Source organism: Anguilla rostrata, chromosome 5, assembly GCF_018555375.3.
Source record: "Anguilla rostrata isolate EN2019 chromosome 5, ASM1855537v3, whole genome shotgun sequence".
NCBI lineage: Eukaryota > Metazoa > Chordata > Actinopteri > Anguilliformes > Anguillidae > Anguilla > Anguilla rostrata.
In genome coordinates, this window is record NC_057937.1 from 44,452,491 (window position 1) to 44,480,480 (window position 27,990).

At 38.0% G+C, this 27,990-nt stretch overlaps 1 protein-coding gene and 2 long non-coding RNA genes across 5 annotated transcripts; 2 read left to right on the forward strand and 1 right to left on the reverse strand.

Annotated features, from left to right (window-relative positions):
- LOC135256126 (uncharacterized) lies at window positions 1-7,277 on the forward strand. Its single transcript, XR_010330392.1, has 2 exons — window positions 1-475; window positions 6,712-7,277. It is a non-coding gene; the product is annotated as an uncharacterized LOC135256126 (long non-coding RNA).
- On the reverse strand, window positions 2,979-27,950 carry LOC135256127 (uncharacterized). Its single transcript, XR_010330393.1, has 3 exons — window positions 27,498-27,950; window positions 25,435-25,527; window positions 2,979-3,172 (listed from the first exon to the last, which is right to left on the reverse strand). It is a non-coding gene; the product is annotated as an uncharacterized LOC135256127 (long non-coding RNA).
- On the forward strand, window positions 8,326-24,130 carry LOC135255364 (hepatocyte nuclear factor 6-like). Of its 3 annotated transcripts, none has more exons than XM_064336442.1 (3): window positions 8,326-8,454; window positions 8,619-10,156; window positions 16,005-24,130. In XM_064336442.1, exons 2-3 carry the CDS (start codon window positions 9,058-9,060, stop codon window positions 16,298-16,300), a joined length of 1,395 nt encoding a protein of 464 aa, XP_064192512.1. In that variant the 5' UTR covers window positions 8,326-8,454; window positions 8,619-9,057; the 3' UTR covers window positions 16,301-24,130. The 3 variants fall into 3 exon arrangements, with proteins under 3 accessions (XP_064192512.1, XP_064192513.1, XP_064192514.1); XM_064336443.1 differs by having other exon boundaries at window positions 8,327-8,815; window positions 9,017-10,156; XM_064336444.1 differs by having other exon boundaries at window positions 8,327-10,141.
- Window positions 27,951-27,990: the final 40 nt, after the last annotated feature.

Here is a 27,990-nt window from a genome sequence, read left to right on the forward strand (position 1 = left end):
TTTCACAGCCCTGCCGATCCATAACAACCCAGACATCTATTCAAATGCAGGTAGCATCCCTAAATGCACGGAGAGACCGGCCAAAAAGAGCTACCCGAGTGCAAAGGGGATAAGAAGACCAAGGATTTTTCTGCTGGATGTTGACTATTAGATATTGGAAATGGTGGAAAGAGATTATCTTCTTCCCCGGACAACGGGATGCAGCGCATGGGTAAAGAGAGCGATTGTGCGTGTGGAATGATGCTGAGAGACGATCGTCGCCTTTGCTGTGAATGCTTTACTGACGTGCATTTTCAATGACTAAATTATACACTCGTGATCAAAAGAAGGAAAGTGGTCTGTTTATTTTAAATCCAAGTTTGCAAGTAGGCTACAAGTTTGCTTGGGGTTGACCACGAGCTGCGTTTAGCTATCGGTCGGACGGTAAACGAAGCAACATTCCATGAAAGCATCTAAAATGCTACGGATCCGAGGGGTAAGCATACCTAACGCAACGCAAGAATGAGCAGTTTAGAAAAGATCAAAAGAATACGTTGATGAGATGTGTTGTTTAAAGTGATGCAGTGACATTTGGCACCCTATAGAGTATTGTGGATTCACAGACACGGTTTAAAGCTCTGCGGAGGTCAGCAGCAGCGTCATAAGCTGTGGGAATACAATTTAGGTGAGAAGCTCCTTAGCAAGTCGTCTGACTCCGGTTGAGTTTTGTTGAGAAGTTAAAGTTTACATTTGCTAAATGTATTTCCGATATTATTTCAATTAGTTTTATTACACTGAAAATGACAACTGACTAACAAAACTGTTTTGGCAAAGTAGGCTGTGCTATGCACAAAATAGGCTATATTTGCCCTGTTATACGGCTGAGTCGAGTTGCTTCTCATCAGAACGAGTTTTGAAAGCATTCATCAAATTCAGTAGACCTAAATAAGAGGAGTTACCGTAATCAATCTGTAAATCACTCCCTTAGAATAAGGAATGTCATTGGAGTTAAATCTGAAAAACTCAGTTCCTACATTGTACTGCAAAGTCTATCCTGGACATTGTTTGTTTTTCATCTGGCATGTTGTCATGTTTTTCCAAGATAATGATTGCGACAGGCTATGCAATCTACGAAAGATATATGCCATGATTAATTGTCTTAGAATGAAATATAATTTGATTCCGGCACTTATTGGGGCGTTGTGGTCGGAAGAAACACACGAAATGTAATGTCCCTGCCCCTTCGTGTCCCCCTTCCCCTCTGTGAATAAAACATCGCAGTGACTCCTGCCCTTCCTCCCACCTCACTTTACTTGTTCACCTGTCATCATATAACATCATTAGTTAACACAACTGCTTGCTTAATTGCAAAATAATCCCTACGCAGAAAGAGATTCGCTTCATTGTTATATTACAGTGAAGATCAGTTGAACATACGAATAACAATTTCGGAGCCAATTTTACAGAAAATATGGAAAGGAGGAAGTAATTTATGACCTGTGATTTAGATATTAGCTATTATAACTTCAGTGGAATTTTATTATTGAAATGAGATTCTTCTTGGAAACAGAATTGTGGCTTTTAAATTCCCGGTTGTTTGATGAGCATATAAATATCTTCAGGTAGAACTGAAAAAATATATTACAACTGAGCTCAGACTAAAACCACTGTCAGATGCGGGAACCATCCGCATACGACAGCAACATGCAATCACCTTTTTTATGAAGCAGGCTTCCCACCCTGTTATGCTACTATTTACTTTCAATGAAAGGAAATACATGGCAACCAGACTAAATCCCCTCACCTATTGAAATGCTGGGGTTTGTGAACCAGAGATGGGTGGAATAACATTTAAACGTTACTGGAGGCTCGTGTGCAATTAAGCTTGATCGCACTGGTTGATGTATGACACGATTAATTTAGGCGCTGACAATTAGACGTATCCAATATTTTCGTCCTAATACCCCACTTATTTTAGGCACGCGCTATGAAAAGTGAGAGTAATCTAACTTCAATGAGCTGATAAAACAGCTGTAACTGGTAATGATGTAAACAATTTATTTACAGATTCATGGTGTTCAAATGCAACCACCTTAATCAAATATTCTAAAGACGACGTATCTCGTTTAGCCTATAACCAGTCGGAATGGTGACAGAAAAATAAGATGTTGGTGCTTATCTAGATGGTAAACATGGGTAAGTGATAGTAAAATAGCTGTCGAATATAGAACTGTTGGCTTAAACGGTAATGAAACTAAGATTATTAGTATAGTTATTAACTGGCTGACCTCTTTAAGATTACAATGCGGCCGTTAAACATTTGGTCCCATAACTTATCGTATTTCGCAAGTGACGTTTTAATTGGCTTATTTGTAGTAGGATCCGCTTTTGTAGAGGGTACTTCTGCAGATGCCTTTTGGCTGTGGAAATTAGCACAAGCAAAAGTGTGTATCACATCGCACATTATAAAACGTGTTTTAAACCACAGATTGCAAGGGATCGATCCTTCAATAGCGTATTCTTGGAAATCCATCCACGATACAATCTTTACAAAATTTACAGTCGGTTGATGAAGTCTTTGTTTGAATTCATTATAATAAGTTTTTTCTCTTTGGGTGAGAATTCCTTAGACAGTTCTACTTGAAAGTGCAGGAAACAGGAAAGTGCACCGAATATTAGATATATTCTCTGAAATGTATTTTTTCATGGATTACACCAATGTTGTCAGAAAACATAGGCCTATATAACAAATTGTCTTGAATATGAAATAAACAAGCTCAATATATTGAAACAGAAAAGGAAATTGTAGTTGATATGCTACTCTGCATTAATGTAATTCTGTTTGGGAACAGTGCATGTAAAATTGTATAACTTCCATGTAAATGTCAGCAGTATGCAAGATTCGACTACATAATTTTCATTTAAATACAAAACACCTGTTCAAGATGAAGTTATATTAACTTGTATAATCAAAATTCACAAACATGGCCACGGATCAGGTCTGGATCAGGGTTTATTCATCCGCAACATCTTCGCTTTGTTTCAGTATAAAGGCAATTAAAAACGAAGTGTAAGAAAAGAAAAAGAAATAATGCTTCTTTATATTCAATACTGGAAGTTGAGACGGGCGAATCCGGGCACTGTGTGCTGCATGGTGGCTGATAAAGTCGATAATGCTCCCAGGTGTTCTAGCCTATAAGCATAGTAAAAAATAAAAAAGGTCAGTATACATCATTTACTGGTCTGTTGAATAAAATCATTAAAGTAAACTTGCAGAAACTCAGTTACATATTTTTCTGGGTTTAATATTTGCACTAAAATTGCAATATATATATAAATGATTGAAATATATGATGAAATATATGATTTAAAATGAAATAAAATACAATATACAAATACAAATACATTAAAAGTATTTAAAATATAAGATAAAAAAAGTTCAAAAACAAAAGCGGTTGTAGACAAGTGAAATCCAATTCAATTACAATTAAAAGACAAATAAAACTTCATTGAAAGTCATATGAATAAAATACGCATTCAAGATGCATCAATGCAAAGTTTGTTTTCTGTGTTTTATACGAGTACAGTATAATAACATTGACTGTGCTTTATACATGTGTGTTTTATATTTTTATTTAAATCAAATATTAAATGATGGCTCTTAAATCATTGCTGCATTACAGTTTTAATTCCTTTTAATCATGTCCAGTGTCACACGTTATTGCTCCGAATTATAATTTCAATTAAAAGTTAACAGACAATTTGTTAAAAAAGAGAGCAGTTTCTTTTTAGACTGTTTTGTGTCAAACTTTTGAACTCCTATGTATCGAGTACATCATGACTAAATTCCGACCATATCTATATAAACGTTAAGACTTACGTAATATTTCATCGAGATTCCAAATTATTACAACTGAATCACATATTTAAATATTTCAGGCTCATATTAAAATGTTTAAAAATCCAAAAATAACTAAAAAGACAATTTACAAATTTCAAAGGTCTAGTCTAATATTAATGCAAAGTAATCGGCATTAGAAACAGAATGGCCTAATCCTAAACTTACAAATCGCAAAATGAATATAGTGAAAGTTTTGTTTGGGGTCATGTGACGTTTTAGAACTTTTATAATTAGGCCACTCATGTTGTAAGTAGACTGGCGGATTTGTTGACTAAATTGTATTAACTTATTTCCCCTGAAAGAAAAGTCAAATATCGATCAGCATAAATTAATAAAGGATTAATTTATACTAGTCGATATTTGATTTACCTAAGCTACAATTGGGGGCAATTGTAGCTTAGGTAAAATTAAACGGTGTATGAACATGCAGACCTACACACATGGCGGATGACTTCATATCACATAGGCAATTTTACAGTAAATAATGTTTTTTTTTTGTTTGTTTGTTTGTTTTCTGAATATTATATTATATTCAAGTTATAAGTATATTAAATGAGCGTGATAAAGGTCGCCATCTGAAATATGAGCACAGATGTTTTTTTAAAGTCAATTTAATCTAGCTTTTAATAACTTTGAAAGTCATAATTGAAAATGATTCTATTTAGTATAGTTTGTGTCAATGAAACGGTCTTTATTTTTGAGTTGGTGCAGAAATGTTGCAGAAACTGTTGATTCATGCAGCTATGTAACTCTGCTATACAAGATATACAAGGTTCTTTTTTGCATTTGCTTATCATTCATATTCAAAGCTATAAGTGACTCGGCAGAACTCACAGCAAAACACCAGATGCTCACAACTATTAAAATCTTTGAGAAGTTATTTTAAAAAATCAGTGGACAGTTTTTATCTTAATATCAGACCGTCAGGCACCCAGAGCTGAATATCCGAGAGTGACTTAATATCCCCTTGTTTGAGTCACATTAGCGAGCTGCAAGGACGCAAGTAAGGCCTACATATTTCAGCCTATACATGCAAGTATTGCATAATAATAGTGAATCATGTATACCATGCATTTTTGTTGCAAAGTAGTGGATTTTTGTAACTTTTTATTAATGCTGACCGTTTTTATTTGTCTCGTGCAGAACGCTAAGTGTGCATCCACATGGACTATCGAAATGGTCAAACTCATAGTAACCGTGATAAATGCTAATTGTCATCAAAACAGAAAATTACAGTTATCCTTGAACTGGAACCAATGTAAAATGTTAGCGATGATGATATTTAAGGGACCAAAAATGTAAAAAGTGTTAACTCAGGTGAAGAATCAGAATAATAATGGCGGAACAAGTGACCACATTCAATGTCAAGTGATCCAAAGTAATACACACGAATTAAATCACTTACATAAAGCGGCAAATACTCGATTAATGCTTTCATGTAGCCGGTATTTCAATGTTCGCGTTTAAAGGTCAGTTGAAGAGATAAACATTTACAGTGTGTTTCAAAACTATTCTCGACATTATGTTCCACGTGAGCTTCCAAATTGTTCTGCATATTAATTCCACAATAAAACTTCATATTGCACTTCAATACTCTTCTGTATAGGCGATACTTTCCCTTACAACGGTCTTTTGGCAATCCTAGTTTTAGTATTTGGGACTTTAGGATTTCCAAAATAGACACCTGCTCTCCTTGTATTCATGTTGGTTTTAGTCATTTTAAATTAAGAAGAATTTCGTGAAATTATATCTACATTGGCTTTTTATCACCACCGGTCATTGACATTATGTTATACCTTCAAATAACTAAATCCACGTAATAGAGTTGTTTATGGTGTTAAGTTATTGGCGAACTTAAGCAGACACTTAACGGGGCTAGGACCCTGTGTTAGCAATACTTGAATAGCATGTTTCTCGACACATAATTAAATTTACCTCCGCTCTATCTTTTCGAATTATAGCACACAAGTTTTGACAATTGTATTTGTGTATAAAATACAAGCTACAAACACGAAATATAGAAAACTGCAACAAGCATTAGAGACGCATGAATAGCACCCATCCCCCAAGCATGCACGCACGCACGCACACACACACACACACACACACACCTCCCATTTTTCTTGCAAGTCACAAAAGTCGCAGAGAGTGCGAATGAAAAATATCGACCACTATGAGAATGTAGACAGATGCAGTTACTGTGACCTGAAATTCTGTACTCAACTGCTTTATTGTGTAAATAATTTCGTTGGAACTACATCATTGTAAAATGTTGGCCACCTGCCCGGTTATAAAAAGCAGAATAGCCAATTTCATATTCAGCATCTCCTTATTGCAGAAATATAAGCGTCCTGCATTGATATTATTAGTTATAGGCAACTAAGTCCAACATAAACAATTTTAGTATATTCTACATTCATATTTTCTATATGTACAATGCACCTGTATTCGTTTTTCATATCAGTAGCTACCATAATAGCCTAGTCTTCGCCCATTAGTCATAAGTATTCATGAACATGTAAGTATTATTCGCAGTTGTTATGTGAATCATGTACATGTATTCAGTTTTCATATCAGTAGCTTTACCTTAAAAAACAATTTCGTACATTTTTCATAACTATTTCGGTACAAATTGTGCTCTGTCTTCCATATTTGTGTTTGTCCATATTCTGTGTATTATTTTAAAAACTTTACAATTCCTTTCTTTTCAACTTCAGCTTACTTAAACCATCGACATAAACTTCTCATTACTGACGATTTAACTTTTCCGCTAAACCATATTTCCTTCTTTTTGACCCTGACAGATGTATTTGTGTTTTGCTATCGAGCAGGTCCTCAAGAAACTAAACAGGGAAAAGTCTTGAAGAAAAGTTAATCTGCTCCCTTGGCAGCTGTTAGCTTTTGGAGTCTGGAAGCGTCACCTTTGACATGTCTCCTATTCAGAGGACGAGGCTCCAAGCACTGATCACGGCAAGCTGTCATCGGAATAGGGGGGAGAGAGGACGCCTTCTTCACAGCACAAACTGTCCTCCGAACGTCATCAAAAGTTACAAAATTTGCTTGATGCTCGAACAATAGACCCGAGAATGACTGCTGGAGATCAAATCTCGCTGTGATACTGACATGTGTCTACTTGGAAAGAAACATGATATTCGAATTAAATACTACTCAATTATAATGTTACTTGTTGCGAAGACCCCAAGAAATTGAAAATTTGTTGAAATGAATAAATGGCAAAAATGTGCAATTAGCTTGAAATAAGTTATGTTACATGTAGGCTAGGTCTGTGTAATTGTAAACGCGTTCACGATATTTAAGTAATATTTCGTGTTATTATTTGCTTTAAGCATATCTGTATTGTTTATTTTTTCATTAAATTAAATTTGTTCTGACAGTTTATGATCGTTTTGTTAAACCTTTATGCTGTTTTAGTATCTGCGTCAACTTAGACGCAATAAAAACAAATAAAATTGATGTATATGGTGTTTATCACTGTTTGGTAAAATGGATCCTAAGAGAATAACATTATATTGACTTATTTCGGACGTTATCCAATAGAATATAACGTATGTGGTAGCTGGTGCAAATTTAATAATGAATTGATTAGGCTACAGCTCGGCTCGATATAACATTGGGGAATCTGAATTTAAGGAAACTAAGTCTTAGCCTAATATTCGTCAGAGGAGTAAAAGTAAAATGTTTGTCTTTCAGTTGGTCAGGTCGTAGCTATTATAAAATACTTTTACACTCAACCACCATCAGCGGGTGAACTACTTACACTATAATTCCAACGTTACCACTGATTACAGTATTAACCGGATCTCAGTCTGCAGGTTCTACTTCAGTTCTGTTGAGAATCACTCACATAGCTTAATGTGCTGTGTCATAATTCCATATCTCACGCTGCTCCTGTGCGGGTGTAGGGATACTCTTTGCCCGGCATGGTTCGTTATTCTTAATGGCTGAACAATAGACACATCTGTCCGGGATTTCTGTTCTTTTCAAAAGAGCAGAGACACCTTTTTTCAGCGCAGAAAGGAAGGCGGGAAGACGAATAATTTTACGTATGAAATTGAAAAGTTTACTTATGTTGCCTGTTTTCTTATCTGGTTAGTTTGGTGTAAATTGATTCCTGCCAGCACACTAAAGGGTCAATTATAAATAATGACCGCCATTAACAAAGTATCCTTTGTTAATATTAATAAAAACCGACACTTTATGCGGATTCAAAGTTAGGTATTCATTCGTTCATTCATTCATTCAGTCATTACAATGATATGCTATCACTGCAATTAAGAGTACGCCTACGCCTAGACATGCTGTCGGGAGTTTAGCGTTTTTCAATTTGTCACTAAATCATGCAAGCGCGGGTTGGATAAATGAGAATCACAGATACTTCCCCGCCCCTCTTTTATTCCGTTTAAAGCAAAGGGGAGACCCGGAAGTTATTATATTGAAACAACAGGCGCACAAAAGCACCTGCAACGCACCTCATGCATACTTGAAAAAATCCAATGATTTTATAGATCTTGAGAATTTCCTGCACCATATCAACGGATCATCTCCTAACCTTTGTGAGTCTCAATGTTTACTTGTTTGGTTCATATCGAAAATTCTGTCGTATTATTTGCTAACTTTATTCTAAGCAAGGGGGCGTTCTGCCTGAATAAACACTGTAAACCACGAGCCAGACAGGTACTGGCTACATCTATTAACTTAGCTGCAACTTCCTTAATAGCTGACGTCAGACCACAGGACCAGCGTGTGCCCCTGCGTGTGTGTTGTTGTGGGAGGGGACGCAGAGTACCCAGTGCGCATGATTCTTCAGTTGGAGCCGCAGCAGCGGAGCTGTGGTCAAAGAAATCGAAACAGCACGAGACATGGCTAGAGATGGAGGGATACAACCAGACTGCGACCACAGCTGCTGATGCTCCAGTAAGAGAAGGGGGGGCTTAAATTTATATTAATAAGGATTAAAAATAAATAAAATAAACATTTAAAAGCCACTTAAAAGAAAGAAAAAAAACGTTAAAATAATGAAATAAAAACAGAAATCAAATTTTTAAAAAGAAAAGAAAAACGGAACACGAGAAATTTTGCTTGTTAAATTTGAAGACTTTTTTGGACTTTTCCCAGACAGATCAGATAGATGTTTTGTTCACAAGATTGCACGTATAATGAATGCTCAGCTGTCGATGGAGAATATTGGCGATCTACACGGAGTGAGCCATGAGCAGGTGCCCACCACGGCTGACCTGATGAGCAGCAGCAGCCCTCATCACAGGAGCACGGTGACCCATCGCAGCAACCACTTGTCAGCCCACGCGCGTTCTATGGGCATGGCATCAATCCTAGACAGCGGCGACTATCATCAACATCGACCACCGGACCACGGTCTGGCCGGTCACCTACACCCGGCTATGTCCATGGCTTGCGAGGCTCCTCCAGGCATGAGCATGAGTAGCACGTACACTACGCTGACCCCCCTGCAGCCGTTACCTCCTATCTCGACAGTCTCGGACAAGTTTCCCCATCACCATCACCACCATCACCACCATCATCACCCCCACCAGCGGATCCCTGGCAACGTGAGCGGCAGCTTCACTCTCATGAGGGACGAAAGAGGTCTGGCGCCTATGAACAATCTCTATGCTCCATACCACAAGGATGTTACCGGTATGGGGCAAAGCCTGTCCCCATTGTCAGGATCCGGGCTTGGTGGTATACACAACTCCCAGCAGGGGCTGCCGCCTTACGCACACCCGGGTGCCGCTATGCCGACAGAGAAAATGCTGACGCCCAATGGATTTGAAGCCCACCATCCTGCCATGCTGGCCAGGCATGGGGATCAACATATGACCGCGTCCTCTGCGAGTATGGTCCAGATTAACGGGATTCACCATCACCCTCATGCCCACTTGAACACCCAGGGCCACGGCCAAGTACTAGGCTCACCCCGAGAACAAAATCCATCTTCAATGCCGGGATCGCAGGTCAACAACGGAGGCAATTCAGGGCAAATGGAAGAAGTCAATACCAAAGAAGTAGCCCAGAGGATCACCACTGAGCTTAAAAGGTACAGCATCCCCCAGGCCATTTTTGCCCAGAGGGTGCTGTGCCGATCGCAAGGGACCCTATCTGATCTGTTAAGGAACCCCAAACCTTGGAGCAAGCTGAAGTCCGGTCGTGAGACTTTCCGTAGAATGTGGAAATGGCTGCAGGAGCCTGAATTCCAGAGGATGTCTGCTCTCCGGCTCGCAGGTGAGCGAACAATAGGTAACTGCACTATTTTCTTTTCTCTATCGGCGTTGTATATTGCTAATTTACTTAACTACATGTTGTTGCTGGAATTGTATCTATGTCCGACAAAACAATAAGCATTTGATTGACATTAGTTTTTCTGAAATATTTTATTTTGCGGCTTCGACCCAACGGAGTTTCATACCCTGAAAGCAATATACATATTGGATGAGGAACGCTTACCTTTCGTCTTCGAGCCCAAGGCTATAGCCTACATTATCGGTGTTATGTTGTGTGATGTATTTAGAGTATCTTCCTCCTTCACAATTGTGATGCTACTCCTGTTGAAAAACCAGTGGTTGTGTTTTCAGGTCAAAATATCGACCCATGGGTTCTTTGTAAAGTGATACTGCAGCTATAAATCGTTAGGAATTGGTTTGTTGTGCGCATTTGGATGATCTAGATATGTTGGGATTTGGTTTTGATTCAACGTGAATACCTTATTATGAACAATTTCCTATGTGGGCTCTGTCACTGATTCACCGGGTATAAATTACGTTGTAAACGCTTCATTCCTGAGTTGTATCTGTCATATTTGACTATGTCCTCTTGGGATGGCTACAACGCCATTGTCTTCGATATGACAGGGTATATGAGAAACCAGGGTGAGGATTTTATGCTTAATTGACAAATTAATCTATATACTTGTTATGATACCTCTATCAAAGTTGCTTATTCTGAGTCCCACACAGGGCTGTGGTGTTCCACTGATGTTTTTAAGGGAATTTTTTTTAAATCACAATTTCATACGGAAGGCGGCATGCTCAGCTTTGAGGGCCAGTAGATCAGATTTTTGTGATGAAGCAGACAAGGTTCCTATAGGCAGCGTACGCGGTGTAAGACAGTTCCGCAGCAGCAGAATGAAATGTCAGCTATGCTTTGTGTTCGTGCAGTATTTTGGCCTAAGATCGCTGATGTCTTCGATTAGTCGCCTAAATAATTTTTTTGCAGCATTTAGTGTTATTTCGAATATTTGTGAGATGCGTTAGGACCCAGTGGCTTACTCTTGAGTGAGGTATTGTTAATTAACCGATAGATCTCCATTAATTTGTCCCAGGAGAAAGACAGAGTCAATCACAGCGTGAGACAGGGGCACCGATCCGTTTCACCGTCAGGCATAGTGAGCCATTCCCCTTGCACAAAGGAAGAGCACAGAATTGTTACTCTAAACATAAAATTACACATGGTCTACATGTAGTATTTAAGTATACTAACAATTGAGTAAGCTATGCCCAATTACACTTTCTATAGTGAATCGTAATTGATCATTTGACGTTGTTTTTCTTTTGTTTTACCATCTATTACAGTGTGTGTGCGTGTGCGTGTGTGTGCGCGTGTGTGTGTGTGAGAGAGAGAGAGATACATTTTTTATGTATATGTTAAAACAGCGAATTGAATTGCACTTTCACTCTTAAGGCGTTGTATATGTATGTGGGGTGTAATGTTTTTGTTCCCAATTTGAGATCTGAACATTTGGAAAACAAAGGTGACAACCGAAGGAATATTTTCAATGGAAACACGCGTTAAGTGAAGCATCAGTCCAGATGGAAAACGATAGACCAATTTTGTGGCCTTCAGGCCTGTTTTCTTTTTCTTTCTTTTTAATGACAATTTGGTCGAGTCTCATTTATTTGCATAGATCGATACTGGAAACAGCCACTTGAATTAGAAAATGTTTTCGATCCCTCTCCTGGTTATCTGAAGTTAAACGCTGTCATTTCGGAGCCACTGTCTCACTGTTTAATAGAGAAAGAGAACGCGGACAGACGTTTGGAAAAATGTATTATGTTTAGCAAATAATTAGGCTAAACGACATTAATTTTGTCATATTTGGATTAGACATATGGTCTATTTACATAATTCTTAAAGGTTGTATATATCTATCATGCAGTTTGTGATAATCTATTTATTTTTCGTATTCTAGTAGCTTTAAATTTTATATCTAAAATTCAATGCATTCGATACGGCGGGACGTAGCCTATTCGTGGTGGTATTCAAATCATTGAACAAATATTATATTATTCACAGTATAACGTTTACATATAAATAAGTGAATATATGCATATTTAATTTTCATTTGTTTATTTATGTATTTTTGGGCATATTTGAAATTTACGCCTATATAGAACTGCTCGTCTGGTGTATCGATGAATTCCATGACTGTAACGACGATTTATCTTAGAATTGGATAGATTTTAAAACGACGTCACATTCTGAATGATACAATATTTAATTATTGTAATAAGTTGACATTCGTGGTTTTTTATGCATTGATCCGTTGTACGGACTTGGGGAGGAATGTTGATCGGCCCACAGAGAAATGAAAAATACAATTTGTATTGATTATTTAAAGTCATCCAATTCACTTTGTTTTACCTTGGTTCAGAACATTTCACTGGCTTACAACAGAATACAGAATGCTTCAATATTTTTTCCTGCGACTGTTTTTAGGTATTCCATGTATGGTGTCCTTACTGAAGATCGTTTATAAAAATTAAAAAAATAGCATGAAATGTATAATCTTGTAGTATTTTATTTCACGTACTTGTCCTGGGGTTTCAAATACCTTGAGGCCTATTTAAAAAAGCGATGAACACATTAAATGAAAACTTGAAATGAAAGGCCCGGACACCTATAGCTATAACTTCAACTGCCAATTACAAGTGTGTAGCCTACTTCACAGCGACCTTTCGGCCCCTCTATGATGGCATTAGTAATTTTTGTATATAGGATATAAGCTTCATAGTTATACCAATGCTATTTGCGATAACTGATATAGATCCATTTTTTGCATGTAGGCCTATTATGCAACTATTTTTCATAATTTCTAAATATTACCAATAATATCCTCTTCTATGGGTAGAGCTAAATTGAATTATATTTAGTATCGAATACACTTTTTGTCTCCTTTTTATTCTTTAGTTTATTATTTTCTTAATCAGCATGTTGCAATATCTAAATGGGACCGACATCGTTTCAACGTTTATTTTAATATTGATTTTTTGAATTTGAAAGTGAAAGGCTTCTGTCCTTCGTACTCCGGCCTGTATAAGTGGAGCACATTTTAAATAGTTAGAAAACAATAAAAATGGTTGATTAAATATATTTCCATGTTTGAGTGTTAGAAAAGTGTTAATACAATAAGTACATTTGTTAATATATAATTGAACTTAATATTAGCATTCACTTTGTACTCACAGACATAACAATACGAGCTCGTGCAAATGTAATACATTCGTACTCCCCACCAACGCCATGAAAATCTCTCTCTCTCTCTCTCGCTCTCTCTCACACACACACACACAAACACACACAGCGAGAGAGAAGGGGGGGGGGGGGGTAGTACGAATGTATGAAATGGGCACGAGCTCGTTTTCTGTGTGCTTGTGTGACAGGGAGAGAGCGAGAGAGAGACAGAAATCAAATCGGTAAACCACGTTTCATACAAGAGTCGCTCAGGTTGAAATGCAAATGCAAATACAGGGACTACTGGAATCTAATCTGAGAACTGTCAGCAAGTTTTTATTTTTTTCATTTATCAAAACCTTCCAAGAATCTTTTTATTTTCCACTGCTAGAAGAACTCCCAGTAAGAACAGAATCAAAATGCACCCATTTTTTCCCAGATGACTGTGTGTGTGTGTGTGTGTGTGTGTGAGAGAGAGAGAGAGAGAGAGAGAGAGAGAGAGAGAGAGAGAGAGAGAGAATAGTTTTCATGTTATGCACTTTCACTGTTGTTGCATTTGTCTGAGTTGTATTTAGTTTTTGACGCCCGGTTGAGAATCTTGTGAAATACCTGACACGGAACGCCATTATACATTGTATGTGTGAAGTTATCTTGTGTCTGTATAATGATTTAGCTAACCATCTGATCAACTCTGTTTGGCTGAGGATGATAAAGAGGCGATACCGGGTTCGCTGTTATTTCAACCTGATCTCTGGGAAAATACCCCACCTGCGAGGTTCCTAGGGCTTCTGTTGTCAGCGTGTCCTTGTAGGCCGGTTGATTTATAACACTTGATACAGAACCTCATTTGCTTTTTGTTAATATTTATCCAGAGTGAAGACATTTATGCACGCGGTTTTCAAACAGTACTTGTAATGTTGCTCCCTCACGTCATGAGCATATCTGAGTCAAAATTAACAGACACCAAAATTGCTACGGTGTGCACACTGTATGCATATCGAGAAGATGTCAAAGCGGTTATGCTACTGGTGCAAAGGAATTTAGAAAAAGTAAGTCCTTTTTCTTGATTAAATAATGAACAGCAATGGAAAGAGAAACATCACTTTGAAGGCAACACAATCTAATCTGAAACATGTAACTGTTCACTTTAGCTGAGATATTCATTCACATTCATAAATTGTATTGTTACAATAATAATAATAATAATAATAATAACGTCTAATCATTTATTGCGCATAATTATTAATCTCAGTAATCATTTTGTATTTGCAGTTCTTGACGTTGTACTTAACTGTTGTACATGAATGTGTCATTGTCAAATCAAGAAAAAATAAGATGGAAATGTGTTGATACATGTGTTCACTTGGCTCGTTACCTTGGCTGTAAATTATTTAGTGCCGTAGTAAAGGAACATTGGATGTGAGTAGTTGCCGTCTCGAGGACCAGGTCTGCAGGGGTGTCTGAAGTGCACGTGTGCCCCCTGGCGGCAGCATACGAGTTCATGGTTATTTTGCTACCAATATTGTACACTACTGATTAGTAGTGAAATGTCTTAGCAACTAATAATAATAATAATAATAATACGTGTTAAAAAAAGTGTTAAATGCGAATATTTATGAATCAAAGCTAAGGCAGTCTACGACCAATGATATTGTCCAACAAACAAGGATATTGATAAACTACTTCAGAATAGAATACCTGAGTGGACTCTCACGTGCTTAGTTCATTTTCTGTCTTGGATGTGAATGGTCGTAACAGTAACTGCGCGATAAAACACGAAAGAGGAATTAAAACACGTTTCGTTTCTTTTGCTGTTTTCCATTCGTACAATGTCCCCCCTTAATTCAGGCAAATATCCGTACTGTTGCAGATGTAAACATTTTCAGGTAGGCCTATGCTATACTGTATATATACATTTATTTAAATTAATTAATTATGAGGTGAAGAACAAAGCGCAACCCGGCTAGACTAAAGTTGTTTTTATGGGATAAGGCCTCTTGCCTTCTGATTGTTTTCCTAGTTTTGAATCACTTGTCACAGTCCGCTAACGCTTCTCTTTGCAGTGGCCAACAATAAGACAAAGACAGATCCCAGATTGTTTCAGAAAATAGTGTTACCATGCGCTGCCGAAGTCAAATGTTGCAGTATCAAAGATGTATTTTATAAACTATAAAAAAGGTTAGGTTTCACTGTTTTATTTGATTAAGAGGATACCCTTATTGAGGGTTACTGTAAATAACAGTTATTATTCATTTATAGCACCACTACCAATTATAGCTTACTACAGCCTCTTCAGATAGTCAAAGTGTCATCATTAGACAGACCTGGGTTAATGAGCACACATGTGCAAATGTCTGTCATATGTCTGAAACCACTCATTGTGTTCAACTAATACATGTTCTAACGAAGATCAGGCAATACTGAATCATTAACTCGGTGGGCCTATTTATAACTAGTCATTGAAAATAATTAAATATTGCACTGTAAGTAGTCAGTCTGTGTTTTTTGACTCAAGTGCTGCTTTTCTTCCTTACAGAGAATAGTTCTCATGTTTATTGTTGGTAACTAATCACCCCCATCTGTGCACTATAACTAAAATCCATCGTCTTTTTTTCTGTCTTCTCTGTGCACCCCCCAGCATGTAAGAGGAAGGAACAAGAGCACGGCAAAGGAGAGAGAGGGAGCATCTCCAAGAAGCCACGGCTGGTCTTCACAGATGTCCAGCGCCGGACTCTGCACGCAATATTCAAGGAGAACAAGCGCCCATCCAAAGAATTGCAGCTCACCATCTCACAGCAGCTGGGTCTGGAGCTCACCACCGTCAGCAACTTCTTCATGAATGCACGGAGGCGGAGCCTGGACAAGTGGCTGGACGACGGGAGCTCAAACTCGGCCAACTCCTCATCCTCATCAAGCACTTGTACCAAAGCATGAAGGAATAATGGCCGCTTACTGAAACCTCGGTGGAAAAGCTTTAAAAATAGAGAAATACAAAGAAACCTAACAAAGACAAGGACCTCTAGACAGCAGTTTTATCCTTAAAAAAAACCTGTTTGAGAGAAAAATGACGACACTAATATTTATAGTATACAAAGAAAAACCAAAGACTTCTTTCACCTTCATTAAAGACTTTGTTCTGCAACACATTTAAGTCAGACATTTTGCAAAAAAAAGACGAAAAAAGAAAAAAGTTACAAAAACTCCTGATTCACTGGTTGTACACCTTTAGCTCTCAACCTTCTTCACCCCCCCCCACCCCACCTTCACCCCCACCACCCTTGTCATTGTTACTCAGCGTGATTGGAGGTTTACAGCATAGTAGATTTTTGTCCCTGAATGGATGTTATATCAACTTGTGAGCCATTATGTTTATGTTACTAATCCATAAAAGGTGTATGATGTTGAGAGGAGAAAAACACTGTGCACAGAACAGTGGGAGGAGGTCCTGTAGGACAGTCCTACGGAAGGATTGTGCAGAGGCATGACTGGAATGTAGTGGAGTCATTTGGGTTCTCCCTGACTATTTACATTTCCTGTCTGTTGAGCACTCAGATAAGCTGGGAGAATCCCAGTTTTGAGGGTTGAATCTTGCCGAATATTGTCTTGAATGTCACCGACATGGTAGTGCTTTCTTCCTAATTGTTGGAGAAATATCCAAGAAAACCAAAAAGAAAACCTAAAACCAAAAAGAGGCACTCCCACTCCCCACCCCACCCCATACACATTTAACATCTTTTATCACACCAAATAATATAGCATACCAAAGAAAAAATAAGATATATTTATAGAAGATCCTAAGTAACATTTTTTTTAACTTTTTTTTACTTTCCTTTTTCAATATATAAAATTTCATGTGACAACAGATTTTTCGTCAACCTGAATAATTTCACAAAGCTTTATGTTCTCGTTCCCCAAGATGTTAGAAAGCTACTAAAATTACAACAAACCGAAGTATGTAGTCTCGATTTAACATCAACTTCAGATGATGCCTCAGGTATTTTAAAGGCCCCCTGCAAGTATAATTTTATATTTCTCAGATTAATGGGAATGCAAATATAGGTTTATACATTTCCATATTTTAGGTTTATTACTAAAATATGGAAATGCCTATCTAGATTCAGCATCAAAAACAAATCTGGAGAATTAGGTCCAATGAGCATGCTTTAAAGTTGTAAATCTGCAGCTGTTTTAGAGTGCACTTATCATGCACACTTCATATTGAAATCACTGGGACAACGCAGGTAATGCCAGAAGATGATAGTTAAATACATTTTCTAGCAAGATTATTTGTCATTCAATAGCTAATAGCCAAATAGCACAAACTTGCTATATTTCTGAAAGGCCCAAACTGACATCAGAATAGTTATAATTGCTTATAAAATCTAACAAGCATATTTGTGGAGACAATTGCTTGTTTCATTACATATTTGTTCAGCTCATTCAATGGTATTATTGCAAGGGGAATAAATAACTTAATATGGTGCTTATCAGTAAGCAGAAACTGTTTAAAACTCCAGTTTTTCCACTTCATATGTTAGGCTTCTAAGGGTTTGATCTACTATGGTGATTATATTGACAAGACTGGCCTAAGGCTCTGTGAAGGAACTGCTAATTTGACACACCTATCAGCTGTCAATCAATGTCCGCAAATTAATAATATGAGGAAGTAGCTTATTCCACCCTTGTTCTTTTTCAGATAAGTTGTGCTTTTACATTACATGTGGGTTTTATTGCAACAAAGCAACACACTGCATTGATCAGATTGTTGTTACGCACACTTAAAGTATTAATTCACAACATGGGGCCTGTACCTGTTAATATGGCCAATTCCTTTTGATATATTTATCAATATTTTTGTATTTTGACAAGCAAATGTTTTTTCAGTAACCAAAGGAATTAAAATACCACCAGAAAGAATAAGTCAATTTTCTGCCCCTTCTGTGGGGACCTATAAGCCTTTTATATTACTGCAGTTTTTCATATGTCGTTGTTGTATTTCTTATTCCTGTTATTTAGGATATTTGATGTTTTCAGGGAGAGCAACGGCACTATGTTAACTTTAAAAAACTGTAGCAAATGCTTTAAAATGCCAGCTGCTAAGAACCAAAGATTGAATATCATTGACCAGCATTTTGTGTGCATTTTTGGCTTTGGATTTTCCTTTTGGTTTTTCTCAAGTCAGGACCTAAATACTGTTCTATTGCATGTCAGAGGTCTCTCATATTCAGGCCACATTGTAGGCTATTTCATTGACAACTTAAAACTTTTATTCAACATACATAACGAACACTTGAAATGATGTCTTTAAGAGACCAAACAACATATGTCATGTACATTGTTACATTGCATCCAAAGTTTAAGCTGTGTAGCATGCCTTATTCTTAGACTAGCATAAGAACTGTTGAGCTGATAAAGGCTGAAGCATACAATTGAAATGCTTAGGGTTTCCTGGCATTTCTACCTGCTTAGTGTGACTTCTCAGTCTCAACAGTCTTAACTAGACTAGATACATCCCCTTGCAACTTCTTGTGCCATGGAAACAGTTACAGTGGCAACATCCGACTAAGCAGATCAGGGGTCGTGGTCAGAACAGTGTTGGTCCGCTCACCAGGCTCTCTGGAGCTCTCTGAACCCAAAGATTTCTGATTTAACTTGATGTTGTAGTGTTTCAGAGCATCACATGACTCTGTCCCATTTCCTCCCCCACCTCCCTGGCCCTGTACTTTGCGAGATGACGGCGGTGTCTCTGTAGATGCCGTATTAGTGCCATGTGGCTAAAAGGATTGTTTTGTAAATATCCAAATATCAAAGTGCATTCAAACGCCTACTGTCAAACTCAGTTCAGCAAGTCAGCATTTGCAGGAGCTGTCCCATTCACCTGCAACTCAATCAAAATGAAGACAAACACTACCTGATTTGTAATTCACATTTTCCATCATTCACTAAAGCTGCCACTTGGGAGAGCGAATGGAAACTATGCATTTCACAACTGGGAAGAAAGCACTACAGAGGCCTGCCCCAACAGGCCAGGTGCATTCACTGCAGAGAGGCCTGCTGACGGAGTGGTAGTCCACATTGTTGCCACATTTCTAGCCTTGTGTTGTGGTAGCTTTAAAATACAGACATATACACACAGACACACATACATGTGTGTGTCTGTGTGTGTGAGTATGTGTTACAGACTGGTTTTACAACAACGGTGAACAGTTTGGAAACAGCTGCTTCCACACATAAAAGGCGGAAAAAGGAAAAAAATGTGTAAAGATCTACTACTCTTGATGGTGTGAACCAAAGACGCTACCTCACTAGATTTCCATTTGTGATTTTAATCACATTGATGATACCAAAGATTACCAAAGATTTTTTGTCTTGCACGGCCTACATAAATGATGTGGTGGATAGCTGGTGTTGTCCCCCCCTCGGTCCCCATCCCCCTGCCTGGCCTTTTCCCCTCCCCTCCTCTGCTCTGCCCCTTTTTTGCTCAGCGTAACCTTTCTTCATTAGTAATCTAATAAGAGAAGCTATAGGCAAAACATGTTGCAAACCTTTGTTAGAAAAAAGAAAAAAAAAACTCACAGGACGAGTGCCTTGCTTGAACCAAAGTGTTAAACCGCTGTCGACCTCTTTGATCTCACCTTTTACTCTTTGAATACCTCAGCCTCTTGAGGGGCCACTATTGAAGAAAAAGGAATAATTCTCTCACCGTGGTGCTTTTGCCAGTACAACCATGCAATGAAAACATACCAAAGGAATTTCTTTTTTTCCACTTTTTCACTGACAAAACCAAAGCTAAATCCCTCCCCTCCCCGACCCTAGCTCTGTCCCACCCCTGATCCACCCCCCCAAAACCCCCTTCCCATGTCTGTCATCTATAGGAGTGTCCACCCTACAGGTCGTGCATCTCTTGTACCAATGTCTCTGAATACCTCATAGTAATAAATCTTTAGGGTTATGTTGTATAGAGAGTCTATGTGATTAAGGCAGAACTTAACTAGTTTGGTAAATGTTAACGTTACTTTGAAAAAAGCTTTATAATTTATGTTGAACGTTTCACAGAACGGCTCTGTTTTGGTCACAGACGTGTTTTAACGATCACGATGGAAGCTTAAAAGGGGGGAAGAAAAAAGACTTTTATTTTTTTTATTAAGATATTGCGTTCCAATATTACAAAGGTAGACTCTTTTTTACAGGGTAAAACCAACTGCTGTGATAATGAGTTTGAGTTTGTTTTTTTCTTTGTTCTGGTCTGTGTTGTTTTTCGATTTAATTTAATTGCCTTTTGTATTACTTAATCACTACTTAATTTATGCATTTGTAGAAAATATAGATTTGTATATAGTAGGTTTTGAAAAAAACAAAAAAATGTTTTATGTTACAGCCTAATTTTCTCATGCTTAGATATGATGGAGGAGTAGAAACTTTTTTATTTTTTACTCTTCTTCACACGTATCCTAGCAGGCATGTCAATTTGTGATCTAAACACTGCCAGGTGCCATTGAGTGCAAGGTTTCAAAAGGGGTTACTTTGCAATTCAGGTGGCAAAAAAGCAGTGTACTGTATGTGTTATTTCATTTTATTTTTGGACTGTTTAAAAATGGTTATTTTATGGGTAATACTGCACATCCAAAGATTTATAAAAACAAACCAAAAAGACAAAAAAGGAACAAAAAAACGTAATGTTGAAAAGCACTGGCATTTGTGAGGTAGAACTGTTGAGTTTTAATTTGCCATTCGCACGGGTATAGAGCATAGGGGACGTAGGATTGCGTAGACAAGCTAACTGGACCATCTGGGATATCCTGACAAAACGTACAATCTGGAGCTGTTAAAACAAGGGCTGCAAGTCCTCACTTTGCTGTCTCATGCACGGAGTGAGATGGAGCCTAGGCTAGGCAGCGGGTCTGCCAGGAGCGGCGCCACATTGCTGGGTATGTTTTTTCATTCGTGTGGCACGGCTGCCTAGCTCCATCTAGTATCTGTTACTTTGGTGCGTACTCATGTAATGACAATGGGCAAAGTCTAATAAATCTACAAAGAAACTTACCGAGGAATCATTGTGTATGTGTGTAGGAGGCTGCGCTGTGTAGCTGAATTGCTTTTGGGTTTTTTTCATTACCTGCCTCCGAGTGTGCATGTGCTCGTCTGTGTGACGTGCGAGTGTGTCTGTCTGTCCCTGTGGGCTTGTGTGTGTGCACTGGTAGTAAGAAGCTGTTGTTTTAGAATGGCTTTTGCTTTAGCTACCAGAGCATTCAATTGAATCAACTGAGGATTGGTCTTCACAACAGAAAGTACAGAAATATGCAGTGGCTCCAGGTGCTCATGCTCTTAGTCTTTGTATTTCTACAACAAAATACAATCAAAAATATTATTCAATTAGCAATCTGAATGGGTATTTATTTATGAATGTGGTGACTCAATGGAATGGTATGTTGGAAGTCCCATGTTATCTCAACAGCCGACAGTGGTGGTTTTATGTCTTATCTAAGAGTAGTGCACTTTAAAGGAAAATATTATTTTAAAAGCTCTGAATAAACAAAACACTCCTGATATCATTATTAAGAACCCATTAATGCGAGCCTCTATTCAATGGTATTCAATGATTATGAGACTTGGATCAGGGATAGAGCTCCAATAAATTGTGTACATTCTTGAGAAAGAAACAAGAATTACAATGAAGTGACAATGAAAAGACAGTAAAAAATGAGCCATAATAGCCTTTTTCAGGCATTGGGCCAGTGGTATTGCAATTGTCTGGAAGAATGTGTTTCTTTTTACTACTTAACATGAATCAAATATTTTTAAGTATCTGGCCCTGGATCTTGCAATTCAAAAGCTATTTACCAACAGTAAATTCTTGTTCTATCAATGGCAGATGAAGACCACATTTTCAGTTTCTGATATACTACAGCTGTGTTTGTGTGTTTGTGTCTTTGACTGTAGCATTAAGTTGACCAGTGCTTAATTAATATTATAAACCCCCAATACGCATATTCCTCTTAAGAGCATAACATTGCTGCGGGTAATAGGGAGTTCCCATTTGGACGGTAGCTTGGCTACGGGTAACTTAACTGACAGCGCCAAAGACAATCATCTGGAAAACAAACAAAATGGGTGCATTTTGATTCTGTTCTTAGAAGGAGTTCTTCTAGCAGTGGAAAATATAAAGATGCTTGGAAAGTTTTGATAAATGAAAAAAATAATAAAAACTTGCTGACATTTCTCAGATTAGATTCCAGTAGTCCCTGCATTTGCATTTCAAACTGAGTGACTCTTGTATGAAACGTTTATGGTTTACCAATTTGATTTTTTGCTGTCTCTTTCTCTCACTCTCTTTCTCTTTCTCTCTCACTCTCATTTTCCAGCACTTCTTATATGTATTTTTGTGTGTAGCGAAAGTCACAGGTAATGCAATAGGCGTTACTCCCAGGTTTGTATTTATTTTGTAATGCCTCATGTTTTCTTCCTGTAACCTTAATTTAAATGATCTGATTTGTTTCCATTTCCTGCCAGCTTTGCTACTGTTCTCTCTATGCCGTGCAATATCATTCGCTGTGTTTGCTAAGCAAAAAAAAAAAAGTTCAATAAAAAAAGGAAAAGTGATGTCATGCTTTTTTTCAGTGTTAAAATGTTTCAGCATTTCTGTAGTCACAAAAAAATGTAGAAAATAAAATGTTGGGTTTTCCAGCACTTTAAATCTAGGCTCGGTCTTGTCATTGTATGTCACTCCCAATTATTTGTCTTACAGGTACAGACTTATTCAAATGTTATTTTAAGCCTGTTGGGCAGAGTATATATGCTGTAATTATTTTATGTTTTTAATTTGGCATGCCTAATTCCATCCTTAAATTAGAACATCCAATTAGCTAATTAAAGCTGTGTTCATGCTGCAATCCCTGCGGTCAGTAACGTAGACATCCATGGTTCTCTTCCAAAACATGTGGTGTCACCGCCCTGCTTCATTTCACACTGGAGCCTACAGACCAAGCTTGTAACGAACTGAGTAAGATGGAAGAGGAAGATACTTCCTCTGCAAAGCAGACCCCAGGCAACTGACCAACCAACAGATTTCATATGAGATACGGACCCCTGAGCCCTCCCATCACGAAGGGGCCCAATCACCAATTTTGCGTTGCCCTGCATTAAGTGACAACAGGCCTCGTCCATGCACCAGAATAGTGCTGTACCCAGCTGAGCCACCTTCTGTATCAGTCTTCTTACATACATTACAAGAAGGCAAATCTTCATGATTCAGCATACAATTGCATCCTAACAGTTTGGGGAAGGCCCTTTCCTGTTTCAGCATGACAATGCCCCCAGGCACACAGTGAGGTCCATACAGAAATGTTTTTTTTTTTGAGAACGGTGTGGATGAACTTGACTGGCCTGCACAAAGCCCCTGACCTCAACCCCATCCAACAGCTTTGGGATCAACAGGAAAGCCAACTATGAGCCAGGCCTAATCGCCCAATCAGTGCTCGACCTCACTAATGCTCTTCTGGATGAATAGAAGCAAATCCCTGCAGCAATGCTCAACATCTAGTATAAAGCCTTCCAAGAAGAGTGGAGGTTGTTATAGCAGCAAAGGGTGGACAAACTCCATATTAATATTAGCCCATAATTTTGGATAAGATGTTGGATGCCAGGTGTCCATATACTTTTGGCCATGTAGTGTATGTGCACAGAAGTGGCTGTTGAAAATTACAAAAAAATAGGGACCTGGGATTTCACACAAAAATGTTCCTATAAAGGGAGCAAGGATGCGTGGCTAATGTTTAAAGTTAATTTGTCTACCAGCTAGTTGGTAAAAAGAGAAGGTTTCTTCCTGGTTCCCTAATGACCAAGTCAGTGAGGGTGCTGTCAGCAGCAGAAGCAGCTCTCTCCCATGTCACTGTTCATTCAGCTGTTTCAAGAGTGCTCTTCACTTGTGCAAATTACTAAATGTGTGCTTATTTTATGATGAAGTAATGCCATCTGTGATCTGCATCATTACACCAAAGCATATAACTGCAAAAAGTGATTTGTTGCTCCAAGCATAAAACTTATTTTATTCCCCGAGTGTTGATGCCAAGTCGGTGCGTATGCCTCTTACTCACTACTCTTTCTTCTGCTTTCCTGTTTGTCTCTGCCTTCCTTTCCATTTTCTCCTCATCTTTCCATTCCCTCTTGCTTTTCCTTCCCCCTTTCATTTCCTCCTCACATCCCCTCTATTTCTTCCTCCTCCCTTCTTTCTCCCTACCCATCTCTCTTCACAGGAGTCAACAAAGCCTGAAGGGATTGTCTACAGCCTGATGTGATGTCATAATTTTGATCTGGATTATGATGGGCTTATATATGTGTACACATCATCTTAAAATTCAGCTTTGGACATTATACAATGTGTGACCTTCCTGGTCCCCATCATTAGTGTTGGATATGCATGATATGAATCCTCACTTCCCCTGTCTTTCCATATGCTTGCACCCTCTCTCCTCACTCCTCCATCCCTACTCACTGCACACTTTAAAATGACCCACCTGAATCAATGAAAAGCCACGGGGCATGGTCTCGCTCAAACTTGATGATGCCACAGGTGACATCTTCTCAGAATTTTTGTCCAAAAAAACATGGGAGTCCTTAGTTCTTCCTCTCACTACATCTTTCCTCTCCTCACAGCCTCTCTACTCCTCACTACAGCTATCCTTCTCTCTACTCCTCCCTTCTCACCTTTCCTTTAAAGAGTGGGATCTGATCCAGTGACTATCTGGATATGTCCATGTGATCTGGGTTCAAATATGAGCTAACAATACTAATCCGGCGATATATACTATCTGCTACCAGTTCAGAATTGGTTATTATATATAATGTCACTTTCTAGCTATTTCCCCATGTTACTTCTTGTATCCCCCCTCTTCATCATCTCCTCCCTTCTTTCTCACTGCTGTTCTTTCGCATGCGCTTTCTGAAATGAACAAAGACTAGCCAGCATTGTCTGTAGGCCCTGAGTTCATGTATGATGTCACAATAGTTTACGGGTGTTACATCACTTTCTCTTGCCTCCTCACTCTCCATCTTAGGTTCTTCTTACTCACCTTGCTCCCCCTCTGCCTAACATTCTCTAACTCACATAACTTGTTCTTCTCACTTCTGACATCACGCTGCCTAACACCATTCACAGGAGTCATCTGAACCCATAAAAGATGATTACAGCATTATTCATACATTGTCATTTCAAATATGATGTCACAACAGTGTACACATGCTACTCATTTAGCATTACTCATTACAAAAACATTACCCACCTCCTCTTCCTATTCCCTGTTATCTGTTAGGAGTCCTTCTCATTCCCTTTCCCTTTTAACTGCCAATCTTTCAAAAGGGTATTTAACTGGACCATATTAATGACTATTGAGCATTGTTTACAGGCTCATTTAAATATGAAAAATATGATGATGTCACAATACTGTAGAAATGGATATTATGGCATCATTGTCATATCAATACTTTGGTTTTTATTGATAGTTTTTTTTTTTTTTGCAGATATCGAGTGTATAGTAAGTGTGAGTAACTTGGCTTTTTAAATTTAAAAATATTTTTGTGAGAATCTAAAGACCCTGCAGATATGTCACCTTCATAGTTCTAGAATTGGACATTTGGTCTCCCTCTTGTTTAAATTCCAACTTGATGCAGTTTATGGGGATCGATCCAGACAGTACAGTGGTAATGCTGTACTTAGCTTGACTTTTAGCTTGCCTTTTATTTATAATTCGTAATATAGCACCAGAAACTCCTGTTACTATCCAGAAACATATTTTTAAAATAAAGAGGACGGAAGAAACACAGGAGGCTATCATTCAAATTTGATGTCACATTATTGTACAGGAGATATATTCATCTATACATTCAGCTTTAGTCAATTAGAGGAATATGTAATCAATAGATTTGCACTTTAGACATGAAATAAGGTTGTGCAATCTCCCTCCCACTCCTTCTTTATACCCAGTTGCTTCTCTTTATTCGCCTTCTAACTCTACAACATTTCTTCCTTCTCCTCGTTGCTACACTTCTTTCTCCATCTCCATCATAGTTTGTGTTGTTCTTATGGTTATTGCCAAGGATGGTGATTTGCTGAGATCATCTGTTTTCTGGCAGTAGAGCTCCTCCCTGTTTTCTTCCTATTTTCTACCAGTATGATGTCACAACTGTTATCCCTATATTCCTGGTTAGTATCATAAAATAGGGACAGTTGTGATGTCACCCCATTTTTTTTTCATAACTACACATTTTAATTAAATTAATTTGTCCAGCTGGGATTCTTACTTCCCGCTTCTTCGATTGTGGTGTTGGACGTCATATGATATGTCATCTGATCCTAGTTCAGTTTCAGCCATTACACAATGTGTGACCTAATTTTATTTCCAATCCTTCTACCTTTTTCTGTCCCTCTTTTCCTCACTTTTTTCCCTTAATGATGATTTCCCTTTAACAGGGCCATCTGAACTGATTAAAGGGACACTGACTAAGGCTCAAATATGATGTCATAATAATTTAGAGGTGATAGCATTAATCATCTGATACTAATTTGGATTTAGTCATTAAACAATATGAGAACTAATTCCTTTACCCTCCACGGTTCCACCCCTTCCTTTTTTGTCTCAAAGCCCCTTTCATTCTCCCTCCTGTTACCCCACTGTTGGAATTGCACAGTCGACATCTTTTTTTATACGAATGCACGTAAAAATAATAAGATTGGTCACTTAGCCTTTTTGCCACTAGATGGCAGAAGAGGACAATTTGATCCACACCCATGGGTCGCGGTATTAAGAATCTTCGCGGGCGTAGAACGTAGAACGTTTTGAGTATTCAAATACTCAAAACATACCGGTGTCTAACTTCAGGTTTTGTTACGTATTCGAAATTCACTGACACTTTAAATAAGCTACTAATTGAGCTACTTAAGTGTCTAAAACATTGTTAGGTCAAGCACGAAACATTGTTTCTTTTCCATAAAAATCAATCACACGTCAGATTAATTCTGTGCAAAAGAATTAAATGCATGCTAGGTTAAATATATCATAATCATCATTATTCTACTCGTAATAACCTCTTAGTTTATCCCTCTGTAACATTACACCTTTTACAACATTTAACTTACCTATATGTGTTATCCATACGCAGTTAAGTTTTTTATGGCTTCTGTAGAGCCCATGCCCATGGCTACATTGAAAATGAATGCCTTGTTTGCAGTTTTTCTCCTCGTGATGATATCAAATCAAATCTTAAATGGAAAATTGGTGATCTGTAATTTTGCGAAATGCTTACAACCAATATAAATAAACGTTTAGTATCTGGGGTTTCCACAAATACTCGAAACTGTTTTTCTTTTCATCTCTTGTTGACATTTTAAGCCGATAACAAAATCTAATAATGTCCCAAAAAGGGCGATGTTAGGCCTACATAGTATAGTACAATCTTCGGCAAACCAAATCCACACTATTGTCTCATGGGTAAATAAAATACACAAGGTAACAAAAGCTTGTGAAAGGAAGACTGAGTGAGATGAATGGTCGGTTATCAAAAATGTATCACCCTTTGTGTTGGTGTGCCTACTGGTGTTTAAGTTTTAGGAACAGTGAAGCTGAACAAAA

Bases quoted from the DNA above. Each gene is read 5' to 3' on its own strand.
- LOC135255364 (XM_064336442.1), top strand. From the start codon at position 9,058: ATGAATGCTCAGCTGTCGATGGAGAATATTGGCGATCTACACGGAGTG. The intron at 10,157-16,004 runs GTAACTGCACTA...TGCACCCCCCAG, and splicing joins CGCAGGTGAGCGAACAATAG to CATGTAAGAGGAAGGAACAA.